Here is a 15,886-nt window from a genome sequence, read left to right on the forward strand (position 1 = left end):
TCACACATCTTTTAATGTAAAAATTCAGAAATTTATTATTTTGTTTTTCTTGCTTTATTCCTCTAGCAGTAAAAAAAAAAAAAAAAAAAGAAAAAGAAAAAGAAAAAGAAATCTCTGTCTTTTAGGAAAACGTTCCCCTTATTTCAACAAAACTGGAAATCTTCTATTCAAGTTGCATGGTGCACACTGGAGTGCACAATCTTCCAAGTAAAATTTCCATTGATAGATGCACAGAAATGTGTCGTGAAGACTCTCGGGAGGAAAGGTTACAATACATGCAAGAGAGAAGGGTTGCTGCATTGCTGGACAAGCATGCTCCTCACTGTATGACTCGAGTTTCATATCACCTCCCCAAGATAGCGGGCATGAGTGATAGCTTTACTCAGATAGCTTATTTTGAATAACATTATGTATGACCAATGTAAGTCCAACTTGAGTAGTTTTGTTTTTGTTTTTGTTTTTTTTTTTTTGACTGAAGAACACCATCTGATGGATGCGTATTGGCTGACCATTTTACTAGAGAAAAATGATCCACAAAAATGGCCACAGAAAGAGTGTTCTGGAGGGAATTTCATTCACTGTGTGATTTATAGTAAGGGGCTGAGCAAGAAAATGGAAGCGGAGATTTGTGAAGCCCAACAGATGCCACTAAAATAGTTAAGTAACTCTACCAAGAAATTAGAACTCTACCATGTAGTAAAGTTCTCCCTGTCAGTTTGCTTGGAATCAGGGGTAACTGTGAACTAATGTGACCTCACAGTTTCAACACTCATGTTACTGTGGAACCCTCAAAAGTCCATCCAAAGAAAACTAGAGTGAGTTGTTTCTTTCCAATGACTTCCTGAATCTTTTCAAGACCATTGATGTGACTGTAGGTGATGAGCTGCCTAGCTTTGGAGAACACACTGACACTCACTCTGTGATCCACAAACATTGACTCAATATCTTAATTAGGAAATAGAATTTCTCAGCAGAGCAGAAGCCCCTGAGAACGAGTAGCTTTAAAACAGCATTCCACATGGGTATGCTCTAGACTTTATACTGTGATATCAAGGTGAATGCCAGGAGAAGGCCATATAGCCGATAGTTTTGATATGTAAAACCTGCATTGTCACATTAAGTAGCACTAAGCTTTACCAGGAACTAAAAGGTTTTCTTGTTCCTGAAGAAATTTGAGCTGTTGAGGAAAAGATTAAAAAGCATATGTTTGGTAATATTTCTGTTTTTTTGTTTTGTTTTTTAAAATATGACTCCTTTAAAATATAATTATGTTCATTATGAAACGCTCATATCTGTGTTAGAAAGGTTAGAAATCAGTGTAAAATATTTCAAATGGAATTTTTCACTGAGACACAATGTTGTTTATTGTCCTGTGTTGGTAGCAAGGCTTTTCTATGTAGCCAAGGCTGGCTTGTGCCTCCCAGCAATCCCCTTGCTTTAGTCTTTGATGTGCTAGGATTGCAGGCACATACCACCATGCCCGACTTTTCAATGGGTTTGAGCCTATTAGTACTTACTGGAAAGTCTCCTTGCAGACACCTTGATCTTTGATGTTAAGAGTCTACTTTGAGGGAGACAACATTCTACATTTTTACCAGTGTGTCTGAATTGGAAAATAAGAAGCCAAACTTCTAGTCCTTTTTGCAGGAAAACTGTACGTGGAGACAAAATTGGCCAGAAAAGATAAAAAGATATAAAATATGGTGGTTTACAAAATACAGCCAATCTCATGTTGCCTGTGAAAAAACAAAGTTAAGAAAGCAGCCCTGCAAATGAGTTCAGAGAACCTAAGAACCAGGATCTCCAAAGGCCACAGACAAACAATTTCTTTCCAAATGTCAAGAGGGGTGAGATAACTAAATTCTGAAAATCAGGGAGACAAGGAGACTCAAGTGCAAAGGAAGCTTATTCATGAGTGCCGACAGCTGCTCTCTTTCTAGCTGCCACAAGCTAGAGACCGAATGTCCTAAATGTTCTCCAGGGAGAAGAGTTGGCCAAGTGTACCACAATACTAGCACACACTAGAGCACAGCTAGGATCCCTCAGCAGAGAGCGATGGCAGAGGCACCAGGCTGAGTGGGAGACCCAGGTCCTAAGTGTGCTCCACAGCATGAATCACCCACTGGCATCTCAGAAAGACAGGGCTGTAGTGCAGAAGCCTGGCACAGGGCTCCACAAGTTGGAGACAAGAGGAAGAATACCTATGAGGGCCAGCAGTGGGGAGGTGGGTGAAGGGAAAGTGCTCCACGGTGATGATAATGGTGGCCATAGTGGCTCATACATGTTCTAGGATTTGTATGTATATTTAAGAATAAAACCACCAATGAATGCTAAGGCAATTAAAAAAATAATACTGATGGGGGAAAAGCATTCAAAATGCAAACTTTCTCATTTGGATATTTGTAAACTGGTGGAAAAGACTTGAGAGAATAGAAAGCAAAAAGAAAATACTAATTAGATTTAATTGAGAAAACAGAGCTCCCAAGTAGCTGTGATTGCTTTAAAAATAATATTTAGAGGGTGGCTATTATTTGTTGCCAAGAAACTTAAAGTAAGATATAGTAAAGTAATTTTACTGCCCTCCCAAATCAAACACTTAATAAATCAATATATATTTGAAACTACATGTGCTAGAACATCAGCCAGGGGCCTTGGGGCTTCTCATTCTGACTGTGGGGTCAGAGTGCTCTCAGCTCAGCTCTCCATTTCCCAAATTCTATTATTCTGCCCTCTCCCTTGTGTGACGGGAAAGCAATGCGATGATTTATCCATTGGAATCCTAGGAAAATTGGTTCTTATTTTACAGTAGTGAGAGAGCTATCTGATTTTCTATCCTTTAAAGAGCCTTGCCTCCTAAGCTGCTACTCTCCACCGTCAGGTTTATTCCTGGACGAGTCCCTCTTCTCGCTGCCAATCTCATTCAGCCTGGCAAACTTTCTTCTTTTCCTCTGGGATGAAGCAGAGCTTAATTCATCTCAGACAATATTTGGTGTGTGGCAGCCACGGCTCCTGGCATCCCATCACATTTGGTTTTGCAATGCAGAATCTGCACATATTCCTGGTATTTCAGATGGGGTTAAAAAAAAAACTGAGAATGCTTACGGGAGAAAGAAAAATCTCAAAATGTTTAGTAAATTGGTATTCTTCCCACCCCATTCTGAATACTTAGATTCAAACGAACCCCTGTTATAAAGTTAATTTGTATTATCTATGCTGAGCTTCCCAGCACACGTGTATGTGGTGAATGGGGTAGGAGTAGGAGGCACCTCAGTGCTGAGATCTTTACTGGAGATGCCTTCAGTAGGGATGTCACCCTAGCCTTTCACCTGCACCAGGGTAAACTTGCATTAAGGAGATGAGGAAGGATGTGTGGCAGAGCTCTATAGACCCCAGAGCTGGCAGTCAGAGGAGAAAGCTTGACATAACTTGGGTGGTAGACTAGAAAGAGTCACACAGTCCCTGGAAGGCTCAGTGGTGTGGCCACAGGAGACGTGCCTTTGCTTAGGAAAAATTTCCCCATGCTCAGGCAAGCACCCTAAATAATCACCGTGGGCCGTGGACAGTTAGGTCCTTTGTAAAAGGCAATTGATAAATACATAATTTAACTGGAAGAAAAAGGTGCAAAGCGGGACTTAGTGTTCATTTAGTGAGTAAATGAGGGTATATGTGTAAAGATTCCCCAAATTTTCTGCTTTGAAGCAGGGGTCTTTACCATTTAAGGAGTTCTGAACTCCAGAATTAGAACTGCAATTTGTTTCTTTGGTATATACCACATATACACATATATATAAATATATACACACAAATATATACACATATATGTGTATACATATAAACACTATATATACATATATGCATATGTACATATATAAACACACTATATGCACACATATATACACATATAAATGTACATTTTCTTTTTAAAAGGCTACTTTAGGGAGTACATGTAACTTATACTGATGTTGGGGAAAGCTCCTACATGTGGCCCCTTTGCATGTTATGCATGGAGAGAAACCTCTATATGATCATATGGTATTTAAAACTGAATTAGTTCTTCTCTCACTAACAACAGAGAGACCAACTGTAAGGCTTTAAGTCCTCAGAACAATGTATGCTCACCTGTCTTCCTCACTTAAGTCCTTTGATCATTTTCTTACCGAAACGATTCAGAGAACTCTGCCTCTGGATCTTGTATCTCCTCTGATCTCTCTGTTTTCTCTTTCTGCAGTGCAGAAGGAAAAGGCAGAGTGTTGTAGGTATGTCCCTTTCCCAGAGAGCTGGCCACAGAGGGACCCATCAGGCTTCTGCAACCTAAGGGCCTGAACTTGTCACCTGACTTCAGGGTGATATAGAAGCCTGGGTAGTGTGACATTTTGTTCCCTGATAAATGGGCATCTGATTATGCTACAGACCCTGTCCTATCAGAGGTGAGCAACTGTCTACGGTATACCACTTGCACTCCTACAGAAGTGGCTCTGTGCTTTGAATTTACGATTTCTTGTTAGTCCGTGCTGGTATATCAATGAATGGGGAAAAAAAAGTTTCAAAGGAGCTGAAGTTCAGAGGATGAAAGACAGAAATGCCCTATCCCACGGGACCAGAGATTCAGTTAAGCATGGCCTTGAAGAGAAATCTGGAGATAGCTTGAAGTTAACTGGACAGACCCCCCACATCTGAAGACCAGCTATAAGATACGTAGACATTCTGAGATCACTGGGAGCCTTGCAGGTACCAGTGGCTCCTCAACACAACTAATTTTCTGAAATGAGTTACTTTTATTACCTCTAAATAATCACTCAAGAAATGAGAACGTCAGAGTATCTATCTCTCAATTGTGTTGTAAGACATTTGGGGAGCGACTGACTATCCCCACCCCCAAGGATGGGCCCAGTCAGCAGGGAAGACCTGGCTGAAAGAAGGAGCAGAGTCTGCACTCATCTATGGCAGAGGCCAAGGCAGGGTGATAAGGCAAAATTAAATCTCAGTCTCTCTCTCTCTGTGTCTCTTTGTCTCTGTCTCTCTCATCTGCCTCTCTCTCTCTCTCTCTCTCATGTGTGCGTGTGTGTGTGTGTGTGTGTGTGTGTGTGTGTGTGTGTGTGTGTATGTGTGTGTGTGTGTGTGTGATTTCCCTGGAAACTGAGCTCACTCCCATCAGCACTCCACAAATGCATGGCCAGGTAATCTGGTAATACAAAAAACAAAGCACAAAGCACATGCTGAACAGCAATTGTGGCCGGGGTTTATCCAAGAACATGAAAATGCATGCAAGCAGACTTTTATTATTAAATATCCTTAAGTACTGCAGGGTTTTACAGGAGGTACATACATGATAACAGACTCTTTTGTGGAAAGGGCAGAAGTAGGGCAGGAGCAAATCATGTCTCGACATAGTGGTTTAGTTTATGCTACACATAGAGAAAGCTTGCTAAGTTGAAGTCTCATGGGCTAAAAGATGCAGTGTGTCATTATGCTATTTCTAAGTGCTGAGGTGGTGCTGTGGGAAAGACGGGGGCTAGCTTTTGTTTAATGTACCCCCAATAGAGAGGGTTCTCAATCAGGAATATAACCCTCTTTCACCCTCAGAAGAACTTACTGTGTCCCTCTTGCACCCTCAGAAGTCTAACTGTATTCTCTTTTTTAGTTAATTATTTTATTAACTTACATCCCAAACTTTGCCCCCATCCTGGTCTTCCTATCAGAGTTCTTCACCTCATCCCCCATCTCCTTTGCCTCTCAGAGGGTGCTCCATGCCAGGTATTCCCCTTCCCTGGGGCATCAAATCTCTATAAGATAAGGTGCATCCTCTCCCACTGAGGTCAGACAAGGCAGTCCTCTGCTACATAGGTGTCAGGGGCCTCGGACCAGTCCATGTATGCTCTTCGGTTGGTGGCTTAATCTCTAGGAGCTCCCAGGGGTCCATGTTAGTTGATACTATTGGTCTTCTTATGGGGCTGCCATCCCATTCAGTTCCTTCAATCCTTCTTCCAACTCCTCTACAGGGGTTCACTACCTCAGTCCAATGGTTGGCTCTAAATATCTTCATCTGACACAGTCTTACTGTATTCTAAGAACTGTTGATTCACAGTGTGGAAGGAAGGGGAAGAGAATTCAAGTTAGTGTGAATAAATACACAAGGTATGTGGGAAGCCATCACTGCAGCTTTCAAACAAGGCCACTCTACAGCACAAATGGTTCCATTTCCTAGGTGATACCCAGAAGGTCTAGAACACTCTCTTCTTCCTCAACAGGTTCACTTTCCATCAAGGGAACCAGACAGCCAGGGGCCAGACAATGAAGTGGATTCCTGTGGTCTAGTAGCTACTTATCATAAAGTATCCTGAGGGAGACTCCAGCCTGGCTACAAAGTGAGAGATCACACCACTGCCAATGGCCAGAGTAATTGAAAGTGATGGGAGTGAAAATAGTTTCATGGCTGTGCTGAGTCAGCCCTCCAGATTTAAAAGCAGGGGAGAGGGGTTTCTTTAGTCCCAGAGAGAGGGCTAGAGCTCAGTACCCACTGTCATCATTCTCCTGCTTGAAGTTCTCATCACTGAGGTCCCGAAGGGAATACAACCCCAGGGTGGCTCAGAACCATTCTGCTACATAAGCATTTTTCAAAGTAAAAAAAAAAAAAAAGCTCTTTAGGAGATGAGAAGCTAATGCTGAAACAACAAGTGAACCCTGGAAGTTTCTGTGCCCACCTTCAAGGGTCCTACAGTTTAATGTGGGGATGAAACTGGAGAGATGTTGGAGGTAAGATGACACTGGTTCTGTCAGGTACCTAGTGTCTGTCTGTCTGTCTGTCTGTCTGTCTCTCTCTCTCTGTCTCTCTCTCTCCTCTTCCCTCCCCCTCCCTCTTTATTCTCTCTCTCCCCTTCTCTCTCTCTCACACACAGAAACACACCCAAAGTACACACACATACACTCATACACTGCACATGCATACACACCTACACACACATGCACACATCTTTATAGGGAAAGACAAATGCCATCATTAATTTCTTCATAGGCAGAGGGTTTTAAATGCCTAGTCCACCCATGGAGACAGCAGTTAGAGCCAACTGTAGCTTCCCACAGAGAGACTTATGTTATGACAGGGAACTGTGGGTAAGGAGCATGACTCGTTCCTAAGAGGCACAGGCCAGTGTGTTAAGGTGGCCTGTGTTAAGGTGGATGCCCTTGGTGAGTCCATATCCAGATGTCTTCCGAGTCTTCTTGGAAAAATCTCAGAATGGATTGGCTTTCCATCATTTGATGGCCTCTGACTCTGACCTACAAAGGACAGAAGCTTGAAGTTTGAAGTCAAGCAAACAATTCTAGTGATGTCAATAGAAACCTTTGCTATTCCAAAGTGCTTTCCTTTTAATAGCCCTAAAATAATAGTAATCTAATGAAATTGATCACTATCTAGCCAATGAGCATGACAGGAGGAAGCAGCAGTCTATTCAACACACTCCATGAATTTGTCTCTCCAGGTCCATCTTTTTAAGTGCTAGATCAAAGATGGCTTTTTGTTGGTGACTCCCAACAAAGGCACTGCCTGTTCATTTTCATCAATATCATACACAGGTACTTGAAAGCAGAGCCATGCAATGCTGTAGTGACCCTTCAGCCTGGTGCAGCACTGACTTTGTGAAGTGTGGCCACTGGCCTGTCCCCAGAAAGGTCAGTTAGCTCCACTCTCATTAAGGAACAAGAGATCCCATAGTGCATCCTGCTGTTTTCAGTAGATACTGGGCTAACTCCTCACGCAGTCTGTATCAGCATGCTTAGTCTTACTATGGACGGAAGGCAAGCATACTCCACTCCTTGCCTGAGCTGAGCCTTGGTTTCCACTTGTGAAAAATCCACTAGTCACCAGCATCTCCCACGTGGAGCTTCTGTGAGCTTAGAACGAGGTATTTTTAATATGTGATGTTTGATGACTGGCAAATTTCAATTCAACAATGATAACCACCATGTCCACTGCCGGCTACTGGTGAGTGAGAGATGACAGACAGCTCAGAGTTTAAGAGGAGCTGGGTCTTTCTGGTTCTGTCACTTGTTCTGACTGAGACTTGCTCCAAATGTGTCTGCATTTCTTCCTAAATTGTAGTCCTCTAGAAAAAAAAAACATTTAACTCATCTCTGCATTGCCGATTATTTAAACACACTATGTGCCCCAACAGAAGGACATAGTGAATTCCTTTAGGAGGAAGATATTTGGTCAAGCCATAACTCATGGTTGGTTGGGCTCCAGCTGGTTTTGTGTGCTCTATGGTGTGAGCGTCCCCTGTGTTGACATGTGGCAAGCCTCCCCATGTTCCATAAGCTCTGCCGCTCACCTTGCTAACACCTCATCCACCAGCCCTGCTATAAGCCCTTGGAATCTGTCTGTGGCCATCACATGCAACGCCTCACTTCTGTCTTCACTTCTCTCTCCTTATGCACTCCTTCTGTTTAGACCTTGTTCTATCATGGTCATCTCTAGACTCTACAGGACTCTCTTAATTCTCTCTTGAGTTTCAATCTGACAACGACTGACTGAAAACTAGAATTCCTCAGTAATAGCCACGAGAACACCTACATGCACTCTAAGCTCTTCTGTCCTGCTCCATTATTTACTGAACTAAAATTAAACTTATCAAGGTGAGCTCCAAAACTATATTTTCATTCTGGGGCCCACCTCGTTTCTTTTTAGTGCTTCTCTCAGACCTTGGTCTCGTTCTCTCCTTTTTCTTTCCCCTCTCCCTTTTTGAGACAGTCTTTTTATCACAAAGTCCAGGCTGGCCTCTAGAACACGTGGTGATCTTCTTGCCTCTGCCACCCACTCTCCAGTGTTGCGATTCCAGATATATGCCACCATGGCTTAGTTAGCATCTTAAATGCTTTCCAATAACAAATCTTGCTTGATCCTTATATTTCTCTGTGTCTGGAGTCGTGTTCCTCTGGGGATCTTCACCCTTGAAACCCCTTTCCTTTTGTGTCCTGTGTGAACCTGAACCCTCCACGTGGCTGTGGTTCCCATGGTTCCTACTGATTGTTCTTGACTGCGTTTATGAGGACATTCTTGTCAACATCTGGCTTGAGGTATTGTTCAATTCATTAGAAAGAATTATCTATAAGCATCAGAGTATGAGCACTAGTTAAAGGAGCCTCATTACTTGTTACTACATTCAGTTAATGTGGACGTTCTTTTCCTCTGACCCCACATCTATGTTATTTGAGATGGAGGACTTGAAGCCAACTAAAAGATCTGAAGTGGTAATAGATGTTATCTCAGAAGACAAGGCTGTACTTTATGCTATAACAATGGCATTTTATGGGCCACTTATTGGACGCTATTTTTAAAACTTTTTATTGATCTTTCTTGTATTTGGTAGCTTTCATGAGCAGTGGAAAACTTTCCAGAGGAAATATAGCTGAGAAGAATGAAAGGAAAGGTAATGTAGAGCCACACATTCCCCTGCCACAGCAGGGAAATTCAAAATTGAATGCCAACCCTAGCTATTAAACACGCTGATAAAATCTCCCTCCAACTCCACTAAGCCAGGCAATTTTTCTCTCTTCTCCTCTGCCACAGCAGTCAGCTCTGAGAGGAGGCTGCAGAGATGGCATGAGGAAAGGAATACATTATTCAACATGAGCTTCAGAAAGCCAGCACTAGCTTACTGTGACTTGACTGACACTCTGAGGGTAAGGATAACATACGGAGAGGTCCACAGTGCATCACCAGAAGACCCAACTCCCAGTGTAGCTTCTTATGTAGTGAGACTGCACAGCCTGTCTGCTGTCAGGTGCCACCTCACTGGTAGCCAGTTAGGGTGTCTCTTAGCACGACAATGAATAGTCGTGGAACCAATATTTTAATGAACTGTAACCAAAAGCATATTCTAAAGATATACTTTCCCTTGGCTGTCTAAATAGTTGGATTTCCCTAGGAATCTCATGATGGGAGAAGAGGAAGGCTAAACTTTCCTGATGCCGGCCACAAGAGGCTTAACCCCCAGAAAGAGAGCATGCTCAGCCCTGACAATTTGTCAGACTGCCTGGTGGGAGACAAGACAACAGTGGGTCGGTGATGGGCAGAACTGTACCTTGACTGTGCTTGCCAAACTTTACCTGCATCTCTACCTCCGATTCAAAATAGACCTCATACCAATAGTCTGAAGATGGACAAGGAATATCTCTGGGCTTCTCTGTTCATCCCCAGTGTGGCCATATTGCATAAGCCCCTTTCTCTGTTTTCTCACCATTAGTTGTTGTTGGGGGTGGAAGGAGGGCTGACTGGCCTTGTGGGAATGTGTTGAAGTGGGACACAGCCTTGGACAAGGGCCAAGCTGATGGCTTCTGGAGACTTAAGGCTCTCATGCTTGTTCTGCGGCTAAAAATCACTGGTCTCTGTCAATTAACACTTGTCCTTTAACAGCGGGGGATTAAGTAAAGGAGTTTTGGTCCACACCCCTCTCCCCACCCCTGGTCCTTCTCTGCCTCTTGTCATCTAGAGAAAGTTATGCTCACAGAAAGAAGAATTCACTTTTAAAAGAGGCTATTGAAGATAGGTGACTAAACCTAGGTTCCAGGGGATTCTAGGGCTCATGCTGGGATCCCAGAAAGTCTTGTATCAGAAGCGCAAACTCATGAGGTGAGGCGCTTCATGAGCATAAACCTATGGGGGCCTGGGGAAGACAAGAAACTGTGTGTGGAAATAGGCACCTTGGAGAAGTTAAGCGGTAAAGAAATCAACCAGGTAATGGGTTTGGTAGGACTGAAGGGTGTACAGTCAATGCTGCCGTTGGAAGCAAGGAAGCCAAGAGACCAGAAGCTGCCTTGTTATCAGTAGGAGGTGACGACCTATTGCACAGTCCTAAAGAACAGGTTTCAGTGGAGATGAGGCTGAGTCAACACGAAGGCACCAGATGACAGTGGAAGATGACTGTAAAATTCAGATGATGAGAAAATTCAGCTCTTAGATTTATTCATGAGACATTAACTTTTGTAAAAGAAAGGACTATAGAAGGATAGAACATACTTATAAATTGTTTTCATTCCTTTCCTGTGCAGCCTCTGGCTGTGATCACTTTAAGCAGAAGCCCATATGGGTGATACTCTGCCATTCCTGGGCTCATGCTAGAAACCTGCGGTTTCCATTGCCTGTCTTTTGGGACATGGTTCTGAGTTTTCTGAACTCTGATCCTCACCACCAGGAGAGAGAGGTGCAGGTCTCATCACTGAGCACAGTAAAATCCATTCGTCTCCTCGATCCTTAATAAGGTATCAGACATGCAAACATTCTTGCCAGCCATCTAGCCAGTCAGAAGAACAGACCTTCGGGGTCATCTTCCTTCTCTAGGAAGAGGTCTGCTTTCTTTATGGATGCTACTGAACATAAATGTTTAACTGATTAATCATCAGAGTGACGACAAGGTGGAGAAATCACAGATAGGGACAGACTGTGGCAGTTTTTTAAAAAAACATTTTTGTCTCCTCCACACCACATTTTGTCTTAGAAGCACACAGTTCTCCTGCTTTGGTAAGTAATGTTGTTTGTGGTGTATGGAATGTCTGTGAGAGCTATAGATAAAGCTTTTATCATCTGCTATGTCTTCAATTAAATCAAGACCCAATCTCTGATTATTGATTTTGGAGAAGGATGACTATAGCAAAGCAACTTGGAAGGAAGCAAAAGGCCCCACAAATGCCCCATAACTCATGCCTGTAATTGATACTTCAAGCTGTCTCACATTGGCCAATCTTCTAGTCAAACTAAATATGCAAAATTAAAATATTACAAATGAATCGTAATGAGCAATCAGATTAGTCTGGCGGAACGAGCCCTCTAAATTACAAAGTGTTCCACTTGAAAAAGTTTTATGCCCTCCAATAGGGCCCTTGTGTTCCTAAGGTAAAGGGAAAATGAATTACAGGTGTTAGGCGTCAGCACTATGCCACAGCCAACAGAGCTTGTGTGTTGCACCTGCATGTTGGTTAGCATTGCTCATAAACGTCTCAGGTATGTTATTTTTAGGTACTTCCCAACAATTCTCAAGAACAGACCTACTTGTCTTCATCTGTCAGCCAAGGAAGAGGAAGCACGAACAGCCACTCTCATCATGGTCTCATTTGTGTGAGAACACCGTGGCTACTGTGGGTCACACTCCTGATTGCTAAATGGGTGTTTCCTGGCTAAGGCTGTAGAGTCTGCTGGCAGTTGCATCTCTCATTGGCACTGGGCAGACCTAGATGAATGGACAGAGTTTACACAGGGCTTGCTGAGTTGGTTAAATGTTCATGCCCTTGGAGTCTTAGCTACAATGGGTTAGCACATTGGGGGCTATGGCTCCTCAGGTTACAGTTGTACAATTTTAGGGATGCTGAGGCAGTGACCCCATCACCATTGTAGACTTGCACTCCTGTTTCCTTTGTAATTATCATGGAAAGAAGGTCTGGCAAAAAGGCTGTGGCGATGTCTAAAAAAGAACACCCAAAATCTCAACTGTGATGTAACTCAGGGTTTTGCTGACCAATGCAAAACCCCAGGTTGAAGTCAAGGGCAAATAAGGGGAAGACTGTAAGACTTTTCCGCCTGCTGAATGTCTTTCTTGAGACTGGCAGCTGTTCTCACAGCAGTCCATGCTATCTGCAAGGTGGGCAGCATGGCTGTCCTCTACCTGCAGCAGGGTCAGTGACCATGAGAGTTTACCAGAGTGAGGGAGCCACAATAAACCAGCCATGAATGCAGATTAGGTTGGAAATACGAGAATTCAGGAAAACAATGGCATGTAGTTTTTATTGTCCCCAAACAAGCTGGCTGGAAACACCTTCTGGAGTTAAGTCCATCTTTGTGACAGTTATGAGGCATCCCATGAGAGGACACATACTCTCCCCTAAGTGATGCTAATATCACACTGAGGGAAACACTGAGGACATTAAAAGACTACATTGTATCTCTGTGCACTTATGAAATATTTACAAAGGGCTCTGACCTTGAGACAAATGAGATCCAACCAAAGGTGTGTGGTGTTTACCAGCCAGAGCTGGGATTCACAGAAACACTTATCTTTTAATGTATATTTTCCCATTTACCAGTATGGCACATGACACCACCTTTATCGACATTAATTCTTCACTGGATGCCTTGCCCTTCCACATCAGCCCATTGGAAATATTACCTGGTACTTTTCAATCAGTTCAGAACTGCCAAATGCTCACCTAATGCCTACTTTCCATAAATTCTCTAAGCCATCTATATTTTTCCCACTTATCGATGGATGTTTCTGGAGGGCTGGCTGCTTTCCAGACATTGGCCTCTGAGTGTGTTATAGAATAGAGTGAAGTAGGGAATGAATATATTAAAATACAGATAAATGGAATATTTAAGTGAATTCGGGGACTGTAGAACAAATTTAAAGCTCAAATTCTCAAGAAAGCATTTCTGGAAATGACAGTAGGTAAACAGGACCATTCAAAGGAGAGATGGGGCTTTAATTTATTGAAATGGCAGTGATAGGTACCTGTGAAGGGGGAGCAGGACCAGGAAGCCAGACTTTGGTTCTCTGAGCACACGGATGAGACCCGAGCCCAGACACGAGGCTCACCGTCACAATGTAAAGGAGAATCACACACAGCAGATTAATAAAAGTCAAAAGCAGCTCAGAGCCGGGGACACATGTGGTCCCCCTGCTTGTCAAAAAAACAAGGCCCTGGGCAGGAGCCTTAACAATGCTAAAGGGAATGGTAGCAAGGAGGCCACCCAGCTAATCAGACAGTGGGAGAGAGGCATGGTGAATACACTGGGCTGAGAGGAAACCCAAATCAACTATCTGTCAGGAGAAGTTAAACCAGAGGGCAAAATGAATGGAATCTGGAGTACAAGAAAGGAGTACTACCCCACTCCTCTGTGTAACCCAGAACTTGGACCTACTCATGTCACATCATGGGCTGTCACAAAAATTCCCAGAAGGACACATCTCCTATTTTCTGAGATGGTCCAGATTTTAAATATTCCACTCCATTCTTCTAGTAAATAGCCTGTATCAAGGTTTTGGGATGTGGAAGTAACAGCATCTGAATGCACAACTCCACAGAGCAGTGAAGATCTAATTTATAGAGAGAGACGGTTCTGAGGTAGGAGATACCTGTTTCTAAAGCAAACACTAACATGAATATCTCTTATTTAGCATGCTCTATAAGTTTATTATAAGCCACGCAGTGTTTAGTATTTTCAAACTATTTGCTTGTTTGCTTATTTATTGATCTATCCCTGCAGTTCTGGGCCTCTGCATATCAGGCAAGCACTCTACCACACAGCTACATCATTTTAGCCCATTCAACGAGATCTAACACAGAGTGGTACAGTGGTAACATTTCCTGCCTCCTAGAGATAATTATTTATGGGGCTTCTTAGAAAGTCCCCTGCAACACGGCTTCTACTCTAGCCCCAGAGAGCTGGTCCTGCAGCCAAGCCCAGAAGACTCATGAGGTGATGAGCCAGAGCGTGTGGTACTGATGCCAGGTTCTCTCCAAACACTGCCCATTCTAAGGCATAGAGGCAAATGCCCACTTCAATATAGAAGGCAGACTTCTTCTTGGACTTGGGGAAAGTAGAATACAAAGTGTTTGTATGTGACTATTTCCCCAGGGTGCAGGTGACACTGGGGACGAGTGTCTTTCCAGGACAACTCTGAAGTGGCCCCCACCCCCATTCCAGCACTGCTCTAGCATCCGCAGACTGGCAGTCAGCATTCCCTGTGATCCAGATGCCAAAATGGTCTCTAGTCTTCTGAGACACCAGCGATACCTGCCCGCCTCCAATTGTGACGTCAGAAACGGAGGTCAGGTGTGGTGGGATGGAGGACGTTACAGTTCTTATTTTGAAATTATGGTTCATGATTAAGGGAAAATCACAACCTACATAGGTTAAAACAGCCTATGCGTTGCATATATTTATCTTCTTCATCCAAAGTAGGTGTATTTTTTAGGCAGGGGGTGGTTTAGAGCTGCAGGGGACCATGATTTGTGATGCAAGCAAAGAGAGCCCGAGGCTCAGTGCTCCCAGAAGATGCACTGAAAACATTCCTTCCTTCCAGTCTGGTTCTCCTACACCAGGTGGGGTATGAGCCTCACCTTCAGGAAGCTACTAATAGCTAAGAGAGAACTAAATAAAGTAAAGCCAGACGTGCTCAGATGTTGCTATGTGCCCAACATCTGGCTCCAGAGAGAGGCAGTGAAGCAGCGTCATTGAGAGTGTAATAAGGACAGAAGTGAAGGGGTTCTAGGGACACCCCATACTGTCCCAGAGCTGACACAAGTGTCCCCTCACAATCGTCACTTACAGCGCACACACTGGGAGCGTGGAGTTGGCCATGGTGGGTACATTTATGGCTTGGCCGTTATCAACAACTGGAGAGTAGGGCTCTTGTTTTCCTAGCAGGTCTCGGTTAGAGCCCTCAGTCTCCCTCAGACAACCCCATTCCCCTACTGTCCCCTCCTGAAGAGTGTTGATGAAAGAGAGCACACTTGGCCAGGGCCCTGTGGTCTCTCCTTCCCCTTGCAAGAGAATCTGTAAGCACAACTTTACCTTTGTCCAGTCCCCTCCTGCCCCACAGGCAAGGCCAGGCTAGATCACAGAGAATGGGCCTTGCCCCTCCCTTGCCTCCTGAAAACTTGTAAGAGTCAGAAACTCCCCTTGTCCCATGGATCTGAAGGTCCTCCCTGCAGGACCCCATCATGCCTCCTGGTATGGCACTCATTTCCCTAGTGATTTCCCGAGGGTCTTGTCTATGGCCATGAATAAGCCTATGGCGCTCTGCATAGTTACACAGAAGGGTCACATTGTCTCAGCTTTCCCTCTATGGACCGGCCTTCAGGTGTTTTGTTTTGTTTTGTTTTTTTTTTTTTTTTT

The 15,886-nt window shown here is 43.7% G+C and overlaps 1 protein-coding gene across 4 annotated transcripts in view; it reads right to left on the reverse strand.

Moving 5' to 3' along the window:
• The window catches only part of Prkn (parkin RBR E3 ubiquitin protein ligase), a 1,182,118-nt gene that overhangs the window by 477,734 nt on the left and 688,498 nt on the right, over window positions 1–15,886 (reverse strand). Inside the window, exon 7 of one of the 4 annotated variants that reach the window (XM_021186391.2) lies at window positions 10,510–10,918. The exons of the other annotated variants lie outside the window; for them this stretch is intronic. Coding sequence (XP_021042050.1) covers window positions 10,864–10,918 — 55 coding nt within the window. The 3' untranslated portion in view covers window positions 10,510–10,863. Of the gene's footprint in view, window positions 1–10,509; window positions 10,919–15,886 lie in introns of those variants that run through there. 4 annotated transcript variants of the gene reach the window in all.

This window comes from Mus caroli, chromosome 17, assembly GCF_900094665.2.
Source record: "Mus caroli chromosome 17, CAROLI_EIJ_v1.1, whole genome shotgun sequence".
NCBI classification, from domain to species: domain Eukaryota; kingdom Metazoa; phylum Chordata; class Mammalia; order Rodentia; family Muridae; genus Mus; species Mus caroli.